The sequence below is a fragment of the Alternaria atra genome, assembly GCF_907166805.1.
Source record: "Alternaria atra isolate CS162 genome assembly, contig: 23, whole genome shotgun sequence".
NCBI classification, from domain to species: Eukaryota; Fungi; Ascomycota; class Dothideomycetes; order Pleosporales; family Pleosporaceae; genus Alternaria; species Alternaria atra.
In genome coordinates, this window is record NW_025091321.1 from 2643510 (window position 1) to 2661427 (window position 17918).

General features: G+C 50.1%; 5 protein-coding genes across 5 annotated transcripts; 2 read left to right on the plus strand and 3 right to left on the minus strand.

The window, feature by feature from the left end:
* Positions 1-117: 117 nt before the first annotated feature.
* Positions 118-1150, minus strand: ALTATR162_LOCUS4448 (uncharacterized protein; the record flags this gene model as incomplete). The annotated part of the gene is made up of 2 exons (XM_043312059.1): positions 118-660; positions 710-1150. 2 exons carry the CDS (start codon positions 1148-1150, stop codon positions 118-120), a joined length of 984 nt encoding a protein of 327 aa, XP_043167994.1.
* Positions 1151-1460: 310 nt separating this feature from the next.
* On the minus strand, positions 1461-1797 carry ALTATR162_LOCUS4449 (uncharacterized protein; the record flags this gene model as incomplete). Its single annotated transcript, XM_043312060.1, has 2 exons — positions 1461-1664; positions 1729-1797. The coding sequence occupies 2 exons, from the start codon at positions 1795-1797 to the stop codon at positions 1461-1463; spliced, it is 273 nt and encodes a 90-aa protein (XP_043167995.1).
* A 657-nt stretch (positions 1798-2454) lies between these two features.
* On the plus strand, positions 2455-3864 carry ALTATR162_LOCUS4450 (uncharacterized protein; the record flags this gene model as incomplete). Its single annotated transcript, XM_043312061.1, has 1 exon — positions 2455-3864. The coding sequence occupies one exon, from the start codon at positions 2455-2457 to the stop codon at positions 3862-3864; it is 1410 nt and encodes a 469-aa protein (XP_043167996.1).
* Positions 3865-8744: 4880 nt separating this feature from the next.
* On the minus strand, positions 8745-9768 carry ALTATR162_LOCUS4451 (uncharacterized protein; the record flags this gene model as incomplete). Its single annotated transcript, XM_043312062.1, has 3 exons — positions 8745-9333; positions 9385-9614; positions 9664-9768. 3 exons carry the CDS (start codon positions 9766-9768, stop codon positions 8745-8747), a joined length of 924 nt encoding a protein of 307 aa, XP_043167997.1.
* A 3878-nt stretch (positions 9769-13646) lies between these two features.
* On the plus strand, positions 13647-17060 carry ALTATR162_LOCUS4452 (uncharacterized protein; the record flags this gene model as incomplete). Its single annotated transcript, XM_043312063.1, has 2 exons — positions 13647-15461; positions 15513-17060. 2 exons carry the CDS (start codon positions 13647-13649, stop codon positions 17058-17060), a joined length of 3363 nt encoding a protein of 1120 aa, XP_043167998.1.
* Positions 17061-17918: the final 858 nt, after the last annotated feature.

A 17918-nucleotide genomic window follows, 5' to 3' on the forward strand; every position in this document is an offset into this window, starting at 1 on the left:
AATAAGCCGTTTGGAAAAGATTCCGAGGAAGACTGTGCGCGAGATTCGATTCCGGTTAACGAAGGGTATCATACGATCCTGCAGGCCTGGCAAAAGCCGTTCTATTCCTGCACCAAACTAGCTGATACCCCCAATTATCTTCAACCCCAGATTGTCCGCGGAGTAAGCCAGGATATACCGGCACGGATGCCAGGCAACATGTGACGCTGGTGTCGGGACATCGACAGTGTGTACAATCTCTCCAGTGTGGACATGTGCAATACGAATCTTCTTCTCTTCCTTGTCATCGGAGCCAGCAGTAACGTAGCTGCCGTCAAAGGAGAAGTCAACAGACTTGATGATACCACCCGTCAATTCCAACGTCCGTGTGCATATCCATTCCTGCGTGTCCCAGAGTGAGATGAGCGCGTCGCCGCCACCGGCTGCCAGGTATTCGCCGCTAGGTGATAGAGAAACGGCGTAGCATGCAGAGGTATGGGCGTTGAGCGTGAGCGCGTTCTCAAAGGACGGATATTGGAGCATTCGGACGCTGCCGTCGCCGGCTGTCGAGTAGAGATGGTTGCCGGACCAGTCGAAGACGCATTGGTTTGTTTGAAGGACTTGTTGATGTTCGGAGACAATGCTGAGGGTTGATCGGTCGATAGTGACGAGGAGGTTATCCTAGGCGAGGTCAGCATGTGTGATATCGACAGCTTTCGTGATGTATGACCTTTCTTCCTGCGACCAATTCATTGCCATCTGGTGTCCATGCCAGGGTAAACGGGCACTCTCCAACCTTGACTTCACCAACACTAGCTTTGGACCGTATGTCCCAGAACCTGACCATGCCATCTGACGTGGAGCTCGCAAGCTCATTCTCGTTGATTGGGTGGAAGGAAACGCGTTCTAGTGAAGCGGTTGTACTGGGCGTGCGCAGCTCGGTCGAGTTCTTGGAATTGGTCTTTTCAGGGTTCCAAATGCGCAGTGTCCTATCGGCGGCACCTGTCGCGATGAAAGTACCAGAGGCATTCCAGGATATCGAACGGATGTAGTGCGAGGATGATACGGCGTTGGGGCGAGGGCTGTCTTGGTACACTGATGTTTTGAGTTTCCTAAAGTGTTCGTGGAAGGCGTCTGATTTGATCGAGCGCGCGCGTATTGGAGGCGCCATGGTTAGGATACAGCAATTTGCGCGGCTGGTGCTTGTTTGGTAGCAATGCGACAGCGGCGATGTCTAGAGTTGGAGTTGGAATTGGAGTTGGAGTCGAAGTTCGAGAAGCTCAAGCTCAAGTCTCACACGGACCGTGCTTCACCAACCGAAGCTCAGGGTACTTCACAATGCGGCTCTGCTGGTAATGACGTACCAGCACATCTTGAGTAGTCATACCGGACAGACGAGTGGATGCATGTGTACACATTTATTCATGCGTAATGTCTCATTGCTCATTATATTATTTCATTCCGACAGCCGAAACCGTCTTCTATTGCTTCTTGCTCTCAGCACCCTCTTTTTGCATGCCCTCGCAGCCAACTAGGCTTCCTGCCTTCTCCTCGATACCTCCCATTCCTTGTTGGTTGGGGTCGCGGTTCGCTGATGCTGCCTTCATGGCGTCTACTGCCTGCTCCTTGTCTTGCGCGCCCGATGCCTTCCATGGCTCACTGCCGGTAACGTTTCCGATAGTCTCCTGGAACCAAGTCAGTGTCTAGTATTGCGCTGGAGTATTCTCCAAAAGAACCGTCTTCACGTACCTCGGCAGCGCCTTTGACGTATTGGGCGTGGGAAGAGACAAGACCGGGGTTGTTTGGTGCGGCAGACATGTTGTATTATGTGCTGAATGCGAGTGAGAAGACTGATATGTAGGTATGTAGTGGAAGATTTGGAAAGATGTAGATTGTTGATAATCTCGAGCCAATGCAGGCTCCGCTACTATATGGAAAGGCGGTTACGTTGACGTCATCAAGAGCACATCACATGGCGACGCGCTCGAGCTCACGCGTAGACGACGTAAGCACTGGACCCTTCCATGCTTCTCCTGCGACAGACCTAGTTTCAGTCTTTTTCAGCCTCTAGGACGTCTCCGCCCCAATCGCACGGCTGTTAACGATGGCATCGATGAGATCTACAGACTGCATTTCTTGGTTGCGGACGTCCGACATGAAGCCGGCGTCATTCCACTCTATATGGCAAGGCTAAGGCCTGAGGCACCAAGCTCAAACATGTCAATGCCACACATAGTATCTTTGAAGACATAGATGATCGACATGCTCCTGCAACAGGACCTGCTGGTTCAGGCAAGTGCAAACGTACCTCGGTAACTATTTAGACCCAACGGTACTTACAAATCAACGGCATTGCGTGCTCTAGCATAGGCGACTTCAGCATTTTCTCTAGCATCTCTTACTAACCAACATAAATTCTACACCTTCTCTTCGTCTACGAGTTGTTGGACCAATTTCTGAGGCTTATCACCCAACATGGCACCTCAAGACTACAACAACGGCGTCTCAGGCCTCCCATACTTCACCCCCAAACACCTCACCTCCCCAGGAACACCCATTTCCAACACTAAACAAAATGGCCCATCAACACCAACGCTCTTCACGCCCCTCACAATACGCGGCACCACTCTCCGCAACCGCATCCTAGTCGCCCCAATGTGCCAGTACAGCACTGCATCTGAAGGACCCACGACAGGCGCATTAACAGACTACCACATCGCAACCCTCGGCCACTACGCTCTCAAAGGCGCTGGTCTGGTCTTTATAGAAGCAACCGGTGTCCAAGCCAACGGTCGTATATCGCCAAACTGCCCTGGATTATGGAGCGACTCCCAGATTCCTGCGCTACGCCGGGTGTCGGACTTTATCAAAAGCCAAGGAGCTCAGAGCGGCATCCAACTAGCCCATGCAGGAAGAAAGGCCAGTACATGCGCACCCTGGATTGCCGGCGAACAGAAGACACAAGGCGGGAAGCGCAAAGTCAGCGTAAAAGCCGACACGGATGCAGGCGGCTGGCCAGAAAACGTCGTTGGACCAATGGGCGGCCAGGAATGGGCATGGGACGAGAAGGCAGCAGACGACGAGAGCAGCGGGTACTGGGCCCCTCGAGCTCTTAGCGAGAAGGAGATTGGGGATTTGGTCCAAGACTGGGCCGACGCTGCGCAAAGAGCAGTAAACGCTGGTATCGATGTCATCGAGATCCACGCCGCGCATGGCTACCTAATCCACCAATTCCTCTCCCCTGTTACCAATCAACGAACAGACAATTACGGTGGTTCTTTCGAAAACCGCACACGCATCCTCGTTGACATTATCAAGGCCATTCGAGCTGTCATCCCAGCCAGCATGCCCTTGTACCTCCGCATCAGCTCCACAGATTGGATGGAAGAAACCGAAAAGGGCAAGAAACTCGGTACTTGGGACGTTGAAAGCTCGATCCGCCTCGCGAAATTGCTTCCTGGTCTGGGCGTCGATCTCCTAGATGTGAGCAGTGGAGGTAATCACCCCGAGCAGCGCATCAACATGTTCGATTCGAAAGACTATCAGATCAAGATCGCGGCGCAGATCCGTAGTGCGCTCAAGAAAGAGAATCTCAGTTTGTTCATCGGCGCTGTTGGTCTCATTACCGAAGCGGAACAAGCGAGAGATATTGTGGAAGAGGGTGGTGCAGCTGCACCTATTTCTCGGATCGGGGATGAGGAGTTGGCGAAAGAGGCGCGGGCTGCGGTCAAGGTTACGGAGGGCAAGGAGCCGTTGGCTGATGTTGTGTTGGTTGCGCGACAGTTTATGAGGGAGCCTGAGTGGGTGTTGAGGGTTGCGTGGCAGTTGGGCCTCGATGTTGCGTGGCCGAATCAGTTTTTGAGGGTGAGGTTTCCGAAGCTGTAGGTTCGTGCTGCAGGGCTCCTTGTAGGCATCGCGAATGTATGATAGCCATGTTATTGGGCCGACACTACAAACGGGTTTCGTTATCTTATCTTCAGAGCATGATAGTACATCTTCTGGAGCTTACGACGTTGTTCAATTGCCATTAGATGTTGTTGGCTATTAATGTGACACCGTGGAGAGGGCCTATCGTGAGCGGGTTGGCTCGTTTCAGTATGCGCAGTGCACCAGACTTAGGACGTTGAGTGGCTTACTCTCACAACCCGTTAAGTCAGGATCGTCCTTCGGTAATGAGCAAGTGAGGGGTTACATCTGACTTCTAGTTTACCGTAATCATACCACAATTATGGCACTAACGTCGCCTACACTGGTAGACACAGTCGTTAGTATGAGCGATCTTCATAACTCGCCTCGCCTTCCTCATGCTACATCGAATAGCTTTCGATTCCTACAAGGGGAAACAGCCGCGAGGCTCCCCTCGTCATCACAGCAGAAGCTTTGCGAGCCTTGCAAGGCTTTTCTTCGAGGAGATAGAACAGAATACATTAACCAAAACGAATTGGAAAGATCAAAGTATCAGGAATACGTTCATCATCCTGATGCGAACTCTTTTCAGGAAGCACTTGAGCTTCCTTGTGACATCTGCATTCGATTCCACAAAATTTTCAATCACCACATAGAGGGTATTCTTAGCCCTATGAGAACGACGTGTAACAGAGCTGACTCACTGTTAGCCATTCCTGGTGAAACCACCTATTTTACAGGGCCAACACGTTACGACTATGATACCGAAAAGCACGGATTTCGGTTTTCAAGCCACGATTACCACATATACCCTGATCTAGAATCATTCGAGTGTAAGGAAGCCAGTATTTAATGTATGATTTATCCTCGTTCTGGGCTAATTCTGGACTGCAGCAAGGCCTGACTTGCACCGTCCACGTATTACCAGTAATACAGGAGATGTCGAAGCTCTGTCATTCTTCGTGGAGCAATATCAGACATGCCGGAAGCAGCACCCGAAATGTCAACTTCTCGCTCCGTATAACGATTTCACGCCAACAAGAGTTATTTTTGTTGGATCCGCCGGAGAAGAAGCAGTACGTCTCTGCGATCGCGCCGATGTAACAACTGGGGCAGCATACAGCGTACTTTCACACTGCTGGGGAAGGCATCCGCAGCTGGTCATTCTGAAGAAATCAACCGTGAAAGAGCTCAAAGAAGGGATTACGTGGTCTTCCCTACCGAAAACGTTCCAGGACGCTATTACCGTCACACGAAAGTTCGAGATCGAATACATCTGGATCGATTCGTTGTAACAACTCCACAACCGTACTTCCTGTTGCAGTAACTGACTTGTGAAGGTGTATTTTCCAGGATGATATTCACGATTGAGACATGGAGGCAAACCGTATGCGCGACGTCTACGGCAAAGCCGAGTTCTGTATCGCAGCCACCGGTGCCCAATCCGGAGATATTGGACTATTTTTCGATCGTGACATTCAGGAGCTCACGCCGATCACAGTCGAGATTACGTGGTCAAACACACATTTTCCCAGCTGGCCAATGCCAGGTTCATACCTGTTCGGTTTTCATGGCATCACCCTAGCTCAATACCTAGATCACGCACCTTTGAACACAAGGGCATGGGTTGCCCAAGAACGTTTTCTTTCACCACGAGTCTTGCACTTTACAAAAGCCTTGCTCTTCTGGGAATGTCCCACGTCTTTCACGAGTGAAAACTATACCAAATCAGACATCTGTCCTGAATTCATCGCACCATTTAGAGACCCTAGTTCTCTCAAAAGACTAGTTCATGACGTTCGATGGTTAGGACTTGGTGCTGGATCCATGCTAGATGCTACTCTTCACAGCAACAGCAGCGGCACCAAACTAACCACGTCAAGGAAGATGTACCAGCTGTGGTGTGAATTCTTGTCCCAGTATTCTAGCTGCAATTTGACCAAAGAGTCAGATATCCTGGTTGCACTACGAGGCATAGCAGATGAAGTTGGACATATCATGAACGATTGCTTAGTTGCTGGTCTTTGGAAAGCATATTTCATTGAAGAGCTGTGTTGGCAATCCTTCGGGCAGAGTCGGAGACCCAGTCGTTGGCGTGCACCTAGCTGGAGTTGGGCAGGCACGATAGGCAACATCCAACCTTATGGAATGTCACCTTACGACGTTCTCCCATCCACCATGGTAGCAATCAAGAAACTTATTGTTTCGACAAAGCCTTCTGGAGAAATCGAGCAAGGTTCCGTACACGTGGAATGCAGACTCATTCCAGCCAGTCTTCGCTATAATGGGAACCGGTGGGGCACCGCCCGTTGTACCTTGGATAGAGGTATCTGGCCCTCTTTTACCGAAGCTCCCATTGATCAAGAGCCTCATCCGAAGACATATGGATCTTTAGAAGTTGGATCTTGTGAAGTAAAGCTAGACGATCCGCGCGCCCCTTGTTACGCCGGTAACCAAACAGTCCACGTTGAATTGCTTCTACTCCTGCGATTTGATTCTGAAGACTACCCGATGATACTGAAAGGGGTCTGCATAGTGAACTCCAGTAATCAGCCGGGTGCTTTTGAGAGGATTGGTAGTTTCACGATTGGCAGGGAACCTGCGAAGTTAGTACTGGCAGCATACAAAAAAGCTTGGGTTCAAAATATCTCGCTCGTGTAATTCATATTGAACTTCTAGGGGATTCAGAATCTTTCTAAGCCTTGGTTTATCGCAGGGATCCTTATAGTATTCTACTGTATCAGCTGTGCTTCGGAAGGGCTCTATGAGACACTCACGGGCCATATCTACCCATTACCTAGGAATTCTGAGCGTTTGAGTCTTGACGACTCGCCTCTTATCCTCAACATGCATCCATCCTGCACGAAGTTGATTACCTGTCTATAGTGCCCCTACAATTCGTATTTAATATCCTTCGTCTGGGAAAACGACAGTACATTCAAGTTGTTAACATGGCTAATGTAGATGGGATCGTCACTTATACGATATACTAAGAGAGAGACCGCGTTAATTTGGAGTATACCTCTGCGCCTGTAGCATGTTCGAGTACAAAATATAATCAATGGGGCATGGAGAGTCCTCCATCTGGTGGTGATCCGATATCTAGTGGGATTTGATAAGAACACGTGCGTTGTTGTCTAGTACGAAAAGTGTGCGAGATCAAGAAGGATCGTTAACGCACGACGCTGGGCTTGTCTGCAGTGTATGGTACCATTTATTTTTATTCTTTGACTTCCGTACTTTGGTTATCCAACTGCCGCGCAGGAGGATACCCAGAAAGGTATACTTACTCGCAAACTCCGACAGCATCATCAATCAATGATTTCCGCAAACCAACGAATAACGTCGCTCTTGCTATGTGCATCTGCTGACACTAAAGCATGAGCTCTTGCCTCTACTCTTTGCCGATGGAGCTTGTTGTTTGTCATCGACGTAGCCGACTTATAGATGCCTTGTGCTGGGTAGGCAAGCAAGCCAAACGTCGCTGGAGGTTGTCAGCTATGTTTTATCTCTCACAGGAGTATCACCATACCTGACCCTGTCTTGGTAAATAAGCCAATACTTCCTTTTCCAACCCCTTTGAGAAACCCAACAGCACCCTCGTCCTTCATGCCTTTGTAAGGCTCTGTAGCAAACCCTGTAATCCCATTGTAAAACCCTAATCCCAATGCCTAGAACATGACCGTCCCGTCAGCAGGTGCATCCCAGAACTATGAGTGATGCATAGCAAGCAGAAAGCTTACCTTTCCACCAACGACTGTACCACTCTTCCAATCAGTGACTCTTCCATAGTCGTCAGGGTGGTCACCATAGAGCCTCGGCCCATTTCTAAGACCGGATTCCTACTGTATGGGCATACATCTTCTCCTATATTCATTTTTTTGACTACATTCCGTAACGAACCCTTGCAGTGAGTTAATACACAAGTGATGCGAACACCTTCCTATGTAAGTGTTGTTTCTAGCCCCGAGGTACGCAGTCGTGACGGTGCATTCTCCGGATGCGACGTGCGCTATAACGCAAGGACCGAATTATTGGTTCGGCCAGAATCGTAGTGGAACCAAAGTTGTGCATAAGCACGTCTACGTTCTTCGCACTTCGTTCTTCGTTTATGGTTTTCCTTGTTTCCTCAGACACCGTTATACACCGCCACATGTGCCACGCAGCCAATTTGTGCTCTATTAGGCTTGTTCTCTACGAACTGGAAGTTTGTCCTTGCATCCTGGTGGGTCACTTTCATCCTTTTCGGTCCAGACAGCTCGTTAATTGGCCGCACTGCGGATCCTGAAGCAAAATTTCATCAATATCCTACCATTCTCATCGACGGCTGTCTAACTACGTTTCGCAGCTGATCTTCCGAATTCGTCCGTGTGCGACTTAGGAATTTAGAATAGTTTGCGGAGAAGACGACATAGTTTCACTAGGCCAAATAAAAGGACGTTAGCTGTTTACAATAACGTGGCCGGTCAGCGAATCTCTGGCCGGTGATCCCCACTACACCTGATTTGGTCCGTCCGCTTGCGCATGCCGCACAGAATAGCCACCGGCAGTAGACAGCTTCTCATGATCTACCCAATCCGTAATTGACTTAGCAGACAGCTATACTTATCTTGAACGCAAATGGTACGACAGTGCCTTGAGCGATTGTCATTGTCATATAAAGGCTTATCTACGGAGATGCCAAACAACGCTTACGCAATACAAAGCACCCATGCAAACTACGTCTACCAAAATTCTCTACTCTACCTGTAAGCTAGTAGGTCTCATCACGCAAGAAGCCTTGCTATCCTTTCGACAAACAGTGTCTTCCAGTCTTTGATATGTCACTGAAGTAACCACTACGGCAATCTTCTTGCGCGCTACGAGCTTCCCCAAGCCTCGGCGATCAATTCCCTAATGCCTCTTGCCTTGATCCCTACCACGTTTTCCTCACTATTAATATCAAAGAAACCCTTGTCAAACAATATTCCACAGGCCGCAGTCAGGCCCTGAAGCATCGGTTTGGGAAAAAACGGGTACAGTTCCTTCTGTCCCGGCAATTCCGTAGTCTGGTATCTCTGTAGTTTTTCCATCCCGTCGTACGCAACGTCAAACTTGACGCCCTTGACCCTTTCTACTAGAGACAGAAATTCGTTCCATGTAAGCTTTTCACCAACAACATATGACTCGCGAGGCCATTTCTCGAGGTTGAGAAGTTTGGCAGTGAAGCTAGCGACATCGGTAGTGTGCGTGAATGCGACGGGGACATTTCCGGATCCAGGGATTGCAGCAGCGTTGTTGGCTACGTCGATGACGATGGGGAGAGGCCCCATGTAAGACGGGACTTTGGGTGTGACAAAGTAATCCGCGAAGAACCCATTGATGACAATCGTGTGCTCGAGCGACGTCGACTCTAGGGCTTCGAGAACGGTAAGCTTGGCTTGAGCGGGACTGAAGACCTCGGCAATTCTGTGAAACCTTCAATGAGTATATAGTGAGGATGTCCCGAGTCTGACTTACTCTGCAGTGTACTTGATGCCATACCCAGTGGGGATGAAGCGCTTGGTGGCAGAGGATGCATCGGCCGCTTTGATGAGGGCAAGCTCTGGTTCTGCACCAGCTGCCGAGTCTAGTGCCGCGATCACCGTGCCGATGTTGTTAGACTCGAGTGTGCTCTTAACAGCTTCGACGTTACTGTAATCGATTGCAAGTACTGGAACGCCGAGTCCCTTGGTCCTCTCATCGTTGGCCTGGATATCTGATTTAGTTACTGCACAACTGGGATGATATAATACGTACCGTACGAGCAAGAACCACGACCTTATGCTCACCGTGCTTGATGATGGCTTCAACAATGGTTCGCCCAAGCTTGCCAGTTCCACCTGCGACAGCAACGACAGACATATTGGTGGTAATTTGCTGATTATTTGAAATAGACGTATATGCTCAAAAAGATGAGATTCTAATTTGCTTCTTTGTCTACCACTTACCGGCTCTTCATATAGCGACGTTACCATCACTACATCAACACCGGCGGAACAACGGGCTTGGTAACGGTAGCTGAATGCTAGTACTTCCGGTATTGGTAGGCTTGGTAAGCAACCACAGTACTCTCATTTAAGTTCCTTGTACAAATTTAGTATAAAACCCAGCACTAGAGGTGATCGTGGTGCGGACGGACGTGGTGCGGACGGACGAAAACGGGGTTGAGTACCTTGGTGACATTGTGGTATGCTTCGTCAGGAACTTGTAGTACGGTGTTTATGCGCCGCCAGCAAGGCACGGCGTGCCTTATCTCCGCACAGCTGGCATGGCACACTGCAATACGTATATGACTGTGTGCCGCTTCCTGTCCTTCCACAACTACCTTGCTAGTAAATTAGATGATCCGACCGGCCCATGTCTCCCACTTGTCTACCTAGGAATCCGCGTTCAAGTCGCCCCTTCTACAGGATATGACGATAGCTCCGCCATCTTCTCAGGCACTCAATCCATCTATAAACTCGGTTTGGGTTATCTTACTTTTAGATCGCCACATCGCAGAGTATCTGTGGTTTGAATTGAGTCGCTTGATCATAGAAAGATGAAGGAAGGAGAGGGACGTGTAGTTTGAGCAAGGTTAAACGTGTGGATGAAGGTTAAACGTGTGGATGAAGGTTAAACGTGTGGATGAAGGTTAAACGTGTGGATGAAGGTTAAACGTGTGGATGAAGGTTAAACATGTGGACGAAGGTGGTAGCATGAAGCTTGTATCTGGGGTCGGAAAAGGAATAGGCTGATCCATCTACTTGCCGCTGTGAAACGGGCAACGACAGGTATACATGAATGAGATATGTTCAGGTATGTTCTGAATTTAAGGTTGATCGACGGCGCTGTCTAGAATGTCAGTGTACGGTTTTATTGCTTGAACCTAATATTTCAACATTCCCGCAACTCTAAGTGCAGACACATTCGATATTGTCAGCCCTGTCGTAGCTGAGACGGTTCGAAACAGCAGGCGCATTGGCTTATAAGAATCAGCAGACCTACCAACACTGACGATCTTACCATCCTTGCTTACTACAGCGGCCTTGAGTACACAGTCCAACCAGCGGAAGACCTCTCACAATATCCCTCTGAATCCTCGCGCGATATCGATCACGAAAATCTTGTGAGATGAGGGTTTGGCCTGCTTCTTCCGTTCTTGACACGGTAAAGAATGTGTATACCGCCTCATCCTCCAACACCCCAAGACTGAACCTAAAGCTGATATGTTGAATTCTTGAACCACGCTCTCCTAGCCCAACCGAACTATTAAGTAGCATCCTTTGCCTTCTTGATGCACGACTTCTAATGCTTAAGCGTAAGGCGTCGCAAGTCGTCGTGATATGCCTTAGGCAGCCTACGCTAAACCTCTTCCCGCTCGAAGGATCTCAAACGCTTTGACAATTTCATTTCCTGTGAGCGAATCGATAGCTAGAAGGGGTTAAGCTGCACCCAGAAATGCTTTGTGTAATCAGTCTTAACCGTAGCTCCTGGGGCCTCATCCATGGTGCTGAGTGTTCACACAAGGTGTATGGGCCGATTTCTGTTGGAGCGGCCTCTGAGTCTCTTGTTCTCTGCTGTTCAACTTCACGCTTTCGGTTCAGTTGGGTAGTTTTCCTGGTTTGTCGGTCTACGAGCACCGTCATCTGGAAGAATTCTAGCATGCGGTCGATACTGTTCATCACCTTACTCTCCTTCCTCGCTGGATCAGTCCTTGCGCAGTCCGGAATGGTTGGAACATGTTACTTCGCCAACGGCACAGCAATCCCTGTGTGTCCTATCTACAACCAGTATAAGCCGTGTACCTCCGGTGGCCCCTCAACGATGTGCTGTGGTATCGACCGCGAGAACGTCGCTTGAGGCAACAGCACGGATGGCGACACGACTAACGAATGTCTCCCCAACGGCCTATGCCAGAACCGAGCAATGGTAGATGAGGTGGAGGAAACGAAGGAAGCAGCTATTACATTGATGTCAATGTTAAGTGATACTGACACCCGTCCAGATTCTTTGTAGATTTCTGGGCCGATGATGTTATAAACAGTAGCAAATGTCTCAACGTCTGCGACCAAGTGCGAGATTCCTTCGGCATTGCGCGAATGACGCCATGTGACAACGGACAAGCCGACGGCGAGCGATGGTGTTGTGGCGACAACACTGCTTGCTGTACAAGTACCGTTGGAGTGGTGACTTTGGCACGGGTGCTGGAGCGTACGCTCTCGTCGAGCGTGTCAAGCTTAACGGACTTGCCAACACTAGCACCGACACCCAAAGCGTCCTCGGCATCGATGGCTTCAGCACCAACGTTGGGAACAGAGGCACCTGCTAGAACATCTTCCGCTGTGACTGAACATATCGAAAGGGGTTCTGGTATTTCTGGAGGAGCTATTGCGGGTATTGTTATCGGCGGGGCTGCAGGACTGAGCCTGTTTGCAGCTGCCGTCTTTTTCGCTCGGAGAGCATCCAAGTACAAGAGAGAAGCTGCTGTGTCGAAATATGTCGAAGGGGCATCAGGGTACTCCTCCCAACACCCAGACCATGGACAGATGTCGCCGGTATATGAAAAGTATGCATAGGAGAGCCAACACAAGCAAAGTTCTGCTCGACAATCTGAGCCATCTGAGCTGCCTTCAGCATTGCCCAGCGAGCTTCCATCGAATGGGGTATCTTCTTCAACACCTACTTTGCCGCAACGATGAGTGATTCACACAATCTGCAAGACTGTGCAGTTCTTCGAGTGTTGGTGCAAGGTAGCAAACAGCGTCGAGGCACTTGAGGCATTATTCTTCCAGTAATGCAGGTGCGTGTTTTCTGCAGACTTCTGGGCATGTGTTTAATGGATTACGCATGATGACCGTCCTGTCGGAGCTGTACATGCAACCGACTGACATTGAAGCGGGGTTGTTGAGGGACGTTGAGTATAGCCAGAAGCAAATGGAACGGCGCTTCTACATCGGCCACGGACATCACATGAGATGGATTTTATTCGAAGAAGCGGAACCGCAATTTTACATGTCTTGAGTAATCGATGTAACTCTCTGCCCAACTCTTTTGTGTGTAGAACGATGAGATATATCAAGATAGACAACATCCTGACTCGTATAAAGGGATTTTGACAATTCGCATGACGGAAATGGATCCACCTACAGGTCTGCGCGGTGCGCTCCGCGATGCATGAACGTGTGGGATTCGTCGCGGCATTGGTTGAGGTGCATAAGCGAGTGGCAGCGAAAACGGCGATGCTCACATGTCAGAGCATTTTGACGCCATCTTGCGTCGTGCAAGTAGGCAAAAACGAAATCAAGCGACGGGTGAACTGAAGATCAGGATACGCGGCAGGATGCGGGGATGGTGGGAAACCCAATTGAGAGGTGGGAAGCATGCAAGAGGAAAGGATGATTCTTGTTGCGACGGGTTAGCGGCCGGTGACGTACCGAGCTGGGTCTCGATTCACGGTTCTCAGCAGAAAATTTCCCTATTGCAGCGCCCCATGCTTTCCGACAAGCCGCGCAATCCTTGTAACTGACGGCCTTTCACTATCATGTCTGATCCCCGAGGAAGCTTCTTTGATTGTCACCTGTGTCGCGTTGAGGCATTGTTATATCCGCCTCCAGCTGTGTCTAGCTGCCGGTAGTCCCTTACTACCCACCTGGACCGCGCGCCTTCGTCTCTAGACTTTCTCCACTTGAACTTGCTTGAGTCTGGAGATGCTTCGTTGAGTTTGGATTGTTACCTGTAATTATTCTTAATCAGGCGCCATGCCGTCACGTCTGTTCTCTCGCGACTCAACCGGCGCAGAGCAACAGCTTCCCTTCACCAGCGATAGCGTCAACGAAGCCGACTTCGCTCAGGATCCGTCGCAGGCTGAGCATGGCGGACATTCCCTCCCGCGCCGGATAAGAGGGGGATCAATCACCTCAGGGCCCCTCGCTGGGTCGTATACGCGCAATCCTATCCGCTCTTTCGCGCATCAAACCTCGCATGGTTTCGCCGGTACACCTCCCAAGCCGCATCCATGGGCCGCTGCTGACTGCCGTTTAGATACCCCACAGTACTCGTCGCAAGGCGTGCGCGAGAGGAGTTCCCAGTTGGCCTCGTATGCCCTCGAAGCCGAAGACTACCAAGACCGACCGCACCGCCACAGCTTCGCCGACGCCGACACCTTCGCGGGGAGACATGGTGGTGTCTTGTCGGACAACGAGGAGGGGCGCGCGTCGATAGACACGGGTCGCTGGACCGACACCATCGAGGAGGATAGCGAGGCCGAAACCCCCGATACTGTTATCGGGCCACAGCAAGACAAGAGCTTCTTCAGCCCCAAGCCACCAGGCGCGACGTCACAGAACGCGAAGAGAGCACCGGGGAGCGCAAACGTGCCGGGTGTAGTTGTCGAGGATACCGAGCGGACACCTTTACTGCCCCAAACTAGACTGTCGCGCCCGGACCCGCAACAAAAGCAGAAGTCACACAAGAGCCAGCCATGGACAAAACAGTCTAAATCGCGCTTCCAGCAGACCCTCATTGCTGGCCGGGAACACATCTTGGGCGTGGGTCAGTCTCTGACAAACCCCAAGAACTATACCAAGGACGCACTCGTCTCAAGCGCTCTCAGCACCGTTCAGATTACCTCTGCCGTATTCTTGGGATTACTTCTGAACCTCTTGGATGCGTTGTCCTATGGCTACATCCTGTTTCCCCTTGGCGCGCCCATCTTCAGCAACACCGGTCCAGATGGCATCTCCATCTTCTTTGTGAGCTGCATCGTATCACAACTCTGCTACTCGTTGGGACTGTCTGTTTTCAAGGGTGGGGTTGGTTCCGAGATGATTGAGGTGGTACCTTTCTTCCACAAGATGGCATATTCCATCATGGACCAGATGGAGGGCAAGCCACCAGAGGCCATCATAGCCACTACCATCGTCTCTTACTGTTTGAGCTCCATTCTGACAGGTCTCATATTCCTTGCCCTCGGAGCTTTCAAGCTGGGCAACCTAGTCAGCTTTTTCCCTAGACACATTCTGATCGGCTGCATCGGAGGTGTTGGTTTCTTCCTTGTTGTTACGGGCATTGAGGTTTCCGCCCGCCTCGAGGGCAACCTTAACTACGATCTCCCTACCCTACAGAAGCTGTTCTCCGGCGACACATGGTATTTATGGACACTGCCCCTTGCCCTTGCCATCACCATCATGGTTTTACGGCGTCTGTCCAAGAGCCCATTCGTTCTACCCGCTTTCTTCATCACTATATTTGCTGTCTTCTACCTAATCGTCAAAGGCATCCTACACAAGGACCTCGAGCCTGTGCGCAACGCAGGATGGATCTTTGAGATGCCAGAAGCTGGTGTCAAGTTTTACAGATTCTACTCTTACTTCAAATTCGGCAGCATAGATGGAGCGGCACTTGCCAGCACCATCCCGACTATGTTCGCCCTCTCGTTCTTCGGCATTATTCATGTTCCTATCAATGTCCCTGCTTTAGGTGCCGCAGTCCGGGAAGACAACCTTGATGTCAACCGAGAGTTGATCGCTCACGGCATCTCTAATACCCTCTCCGGTTGCCTCGGTAGTATTCAGGTAAGAACTACTTGACATGCGTCAACAACGTGGTGCTAACACATCCATCAGAACTACCTAGTCTACGCCAACAGCGTCATGTTCGTTGACAATGGTGGTAACAGCCGACTGGCAGGTATCATGCTTGCCTTTGCAACGACTGCAGTCTGGGTCGCGGGCCCAGCCATGGTTGGCTACATCCCAATCTGCTTGGTTGGCGCACTCATCTTCCTTCTCGGTATCGACCTCATGAAGGAAGCTCTCTGGGATACTTTCGGCAAGTGCCACAAACTGGAGTACCTGACTATCGTGGCCATCGTACTCATCATGGGCGTGCACGACTTCGTCGTTGGCATCTTCGTCGGTATTGTCCTTGCATGTGTCAGCTACGTGGTGCAAAGCTCGCGCCACTCAGCCATTCGAGGAACATACAGTGGCATGATCGCAGAGTCCACTGTTCGCCGCCCGCGATCAGACTCTCGCTATCTCAACAAGGTGCGTGGTCAGATCCGCGCCATCAAGCTAGGCGGATTCTTGTTCTTTGGGACCATCGTTTCGGTAGAAGAGTACATGCGTTCTTTGATCGACGACGACAACTTTGAAAAGAACCCTATCAGCTTCATCATTGTCGACTTCACACATGTCATGGACGTCGACTTTTCGAGTTCAGAAGGTTTCCAGCGCATCAACCGCATCCTGAATACCAAAAACGTCAAGATGATCATCTCTGGAGTCTCGTTTGCCGATGCAGTCGGTCGAGCTCTTCAAAACGTAGGTCTGCTCGATGAAGACGGTGATGAAGAATGCCCTCCACCACAAGTCTTCGAGGACCTAAATACAGCACTTGAATCTTGTGAGAACGAGCTTCTAGAGGTCTTCCACAAGCACTGGAACCGCCACTCCTCGAAACCGCAAACCACCCCTCCGATGAGTATTTCTGGTAATGGGAAAGCGAGCAACGAACCCATCGCAACAGGCGGCTCGCCCACCTCGTTCGGCGCCAGCTCCCTAAATCCTGTCTTCTCCTCCCCGCGCCGCGGCGCCCGTCTAATCGCCGCCCGCTCCACGATGCGCGAGTCCGGCGAAGACTCTCTCGCTATAGCAGACAACTCTTCGCTTAACACCAACAACAATCAAACTACCCAAGTCGCCCCCTCGCGCTGGCGCAACTTTGCTCAACCACTGAAGATTATTCTCCAAACATTCGAAGACGTATCCACCAAGAACGAAGACTTCTGGCATGCAGTAGCACCCTACTTTGAGCGCAAAGAATACCCCGCGGGAACCGTCTTGTACTCGCGCGGCGACGACCCAGACGGCTTTTACATTCTTGAAAAGGGTCGTTTACGCACAGAGTATCAACTCGATCAAGGTTCCTTCTTCGAAGTCATCTTGCCCGGTACCACGTGTGGTGAGCTTCCGTTTTTCAGCGAAACAGATCGTACGGGTACCGTGGCGGCGGAAAACGATAGTGTGGCTTGGTTGTTGACGCGCGAGAGGTATAATGAGTTGGAGAGGAAGGAGAAGGAGGTTGCGACTGAGTTGCTGAAAGTGGGGTTGAAATTGACCAAGGAGAGGATGGATGCTATTACTAGTTATGTGCTTGTTACTGCATCTTGAATTTTCACTGGATTTGGAAGGGGGAGGGGGGTTTTCATATTTTAAGATGGATAGGGGAAGAGCGGGGGTTATTAGAATGAGGGAATGGTGGACGTGGCATTTTTGCATAGCGTGTGGCCGTTTGTGACGGGGTTATATCATATATCATGTTGATGATTCTTCTTTGACTTCTAGTTTTCCCCCTCAACCAATGTCCCAATAGTGAGCTTTTTGCAATTATGAAAAAAAAAAAAACCTTATGAGTGCGACACAGTTGACAGTATGACGCAGCTAAGGTAAAAAAAATCTCCAAGCTAAGCAAAAGAAGTTGGCCAGCCAACACCCAAACTCGAACCATTACCACTAGCACGACCACACAAAAATATATGTTCAAAAAGAACAGATTCAACTCCTAGCTGCTCTCGGTTTCGATCCGAGGTCCTCCGGGTTATGAGCCCGGCGCGCTTCCGCTGCGCCAAGCAGCTTTTATGTTGTTGAGCTTTGTTGCTTTCGATGGAAAAGTTTAAAATTAGGCCGATATAGTAGTCGAGCATTTGCTATGAGAAAAACCAGCATGAAGTATATCATAGGGAGGGGTGGTTAAGGCGATAACTAGGAGCGGTGAGGTCGGGTGGGTAAGTAAGAGGGGCGACTATGGAAGAAAAAAAATTCGACAGTGGTTATATGGAGATTGTGCGTCATGATCTCGAATTTTCGGTTTTGTTACGATTAACATGTCTATGGATGGAAAAAGAAGAGAAATCTATATAGAGAAAAACGAACAATCAGAGCACGGTAGCTATGAATTTGGGTAAGGAGTAAATGCAAGATTGCTGCTGTTATCGTAGATGCGATCAACGAGATTGGGTGGGGGATTTA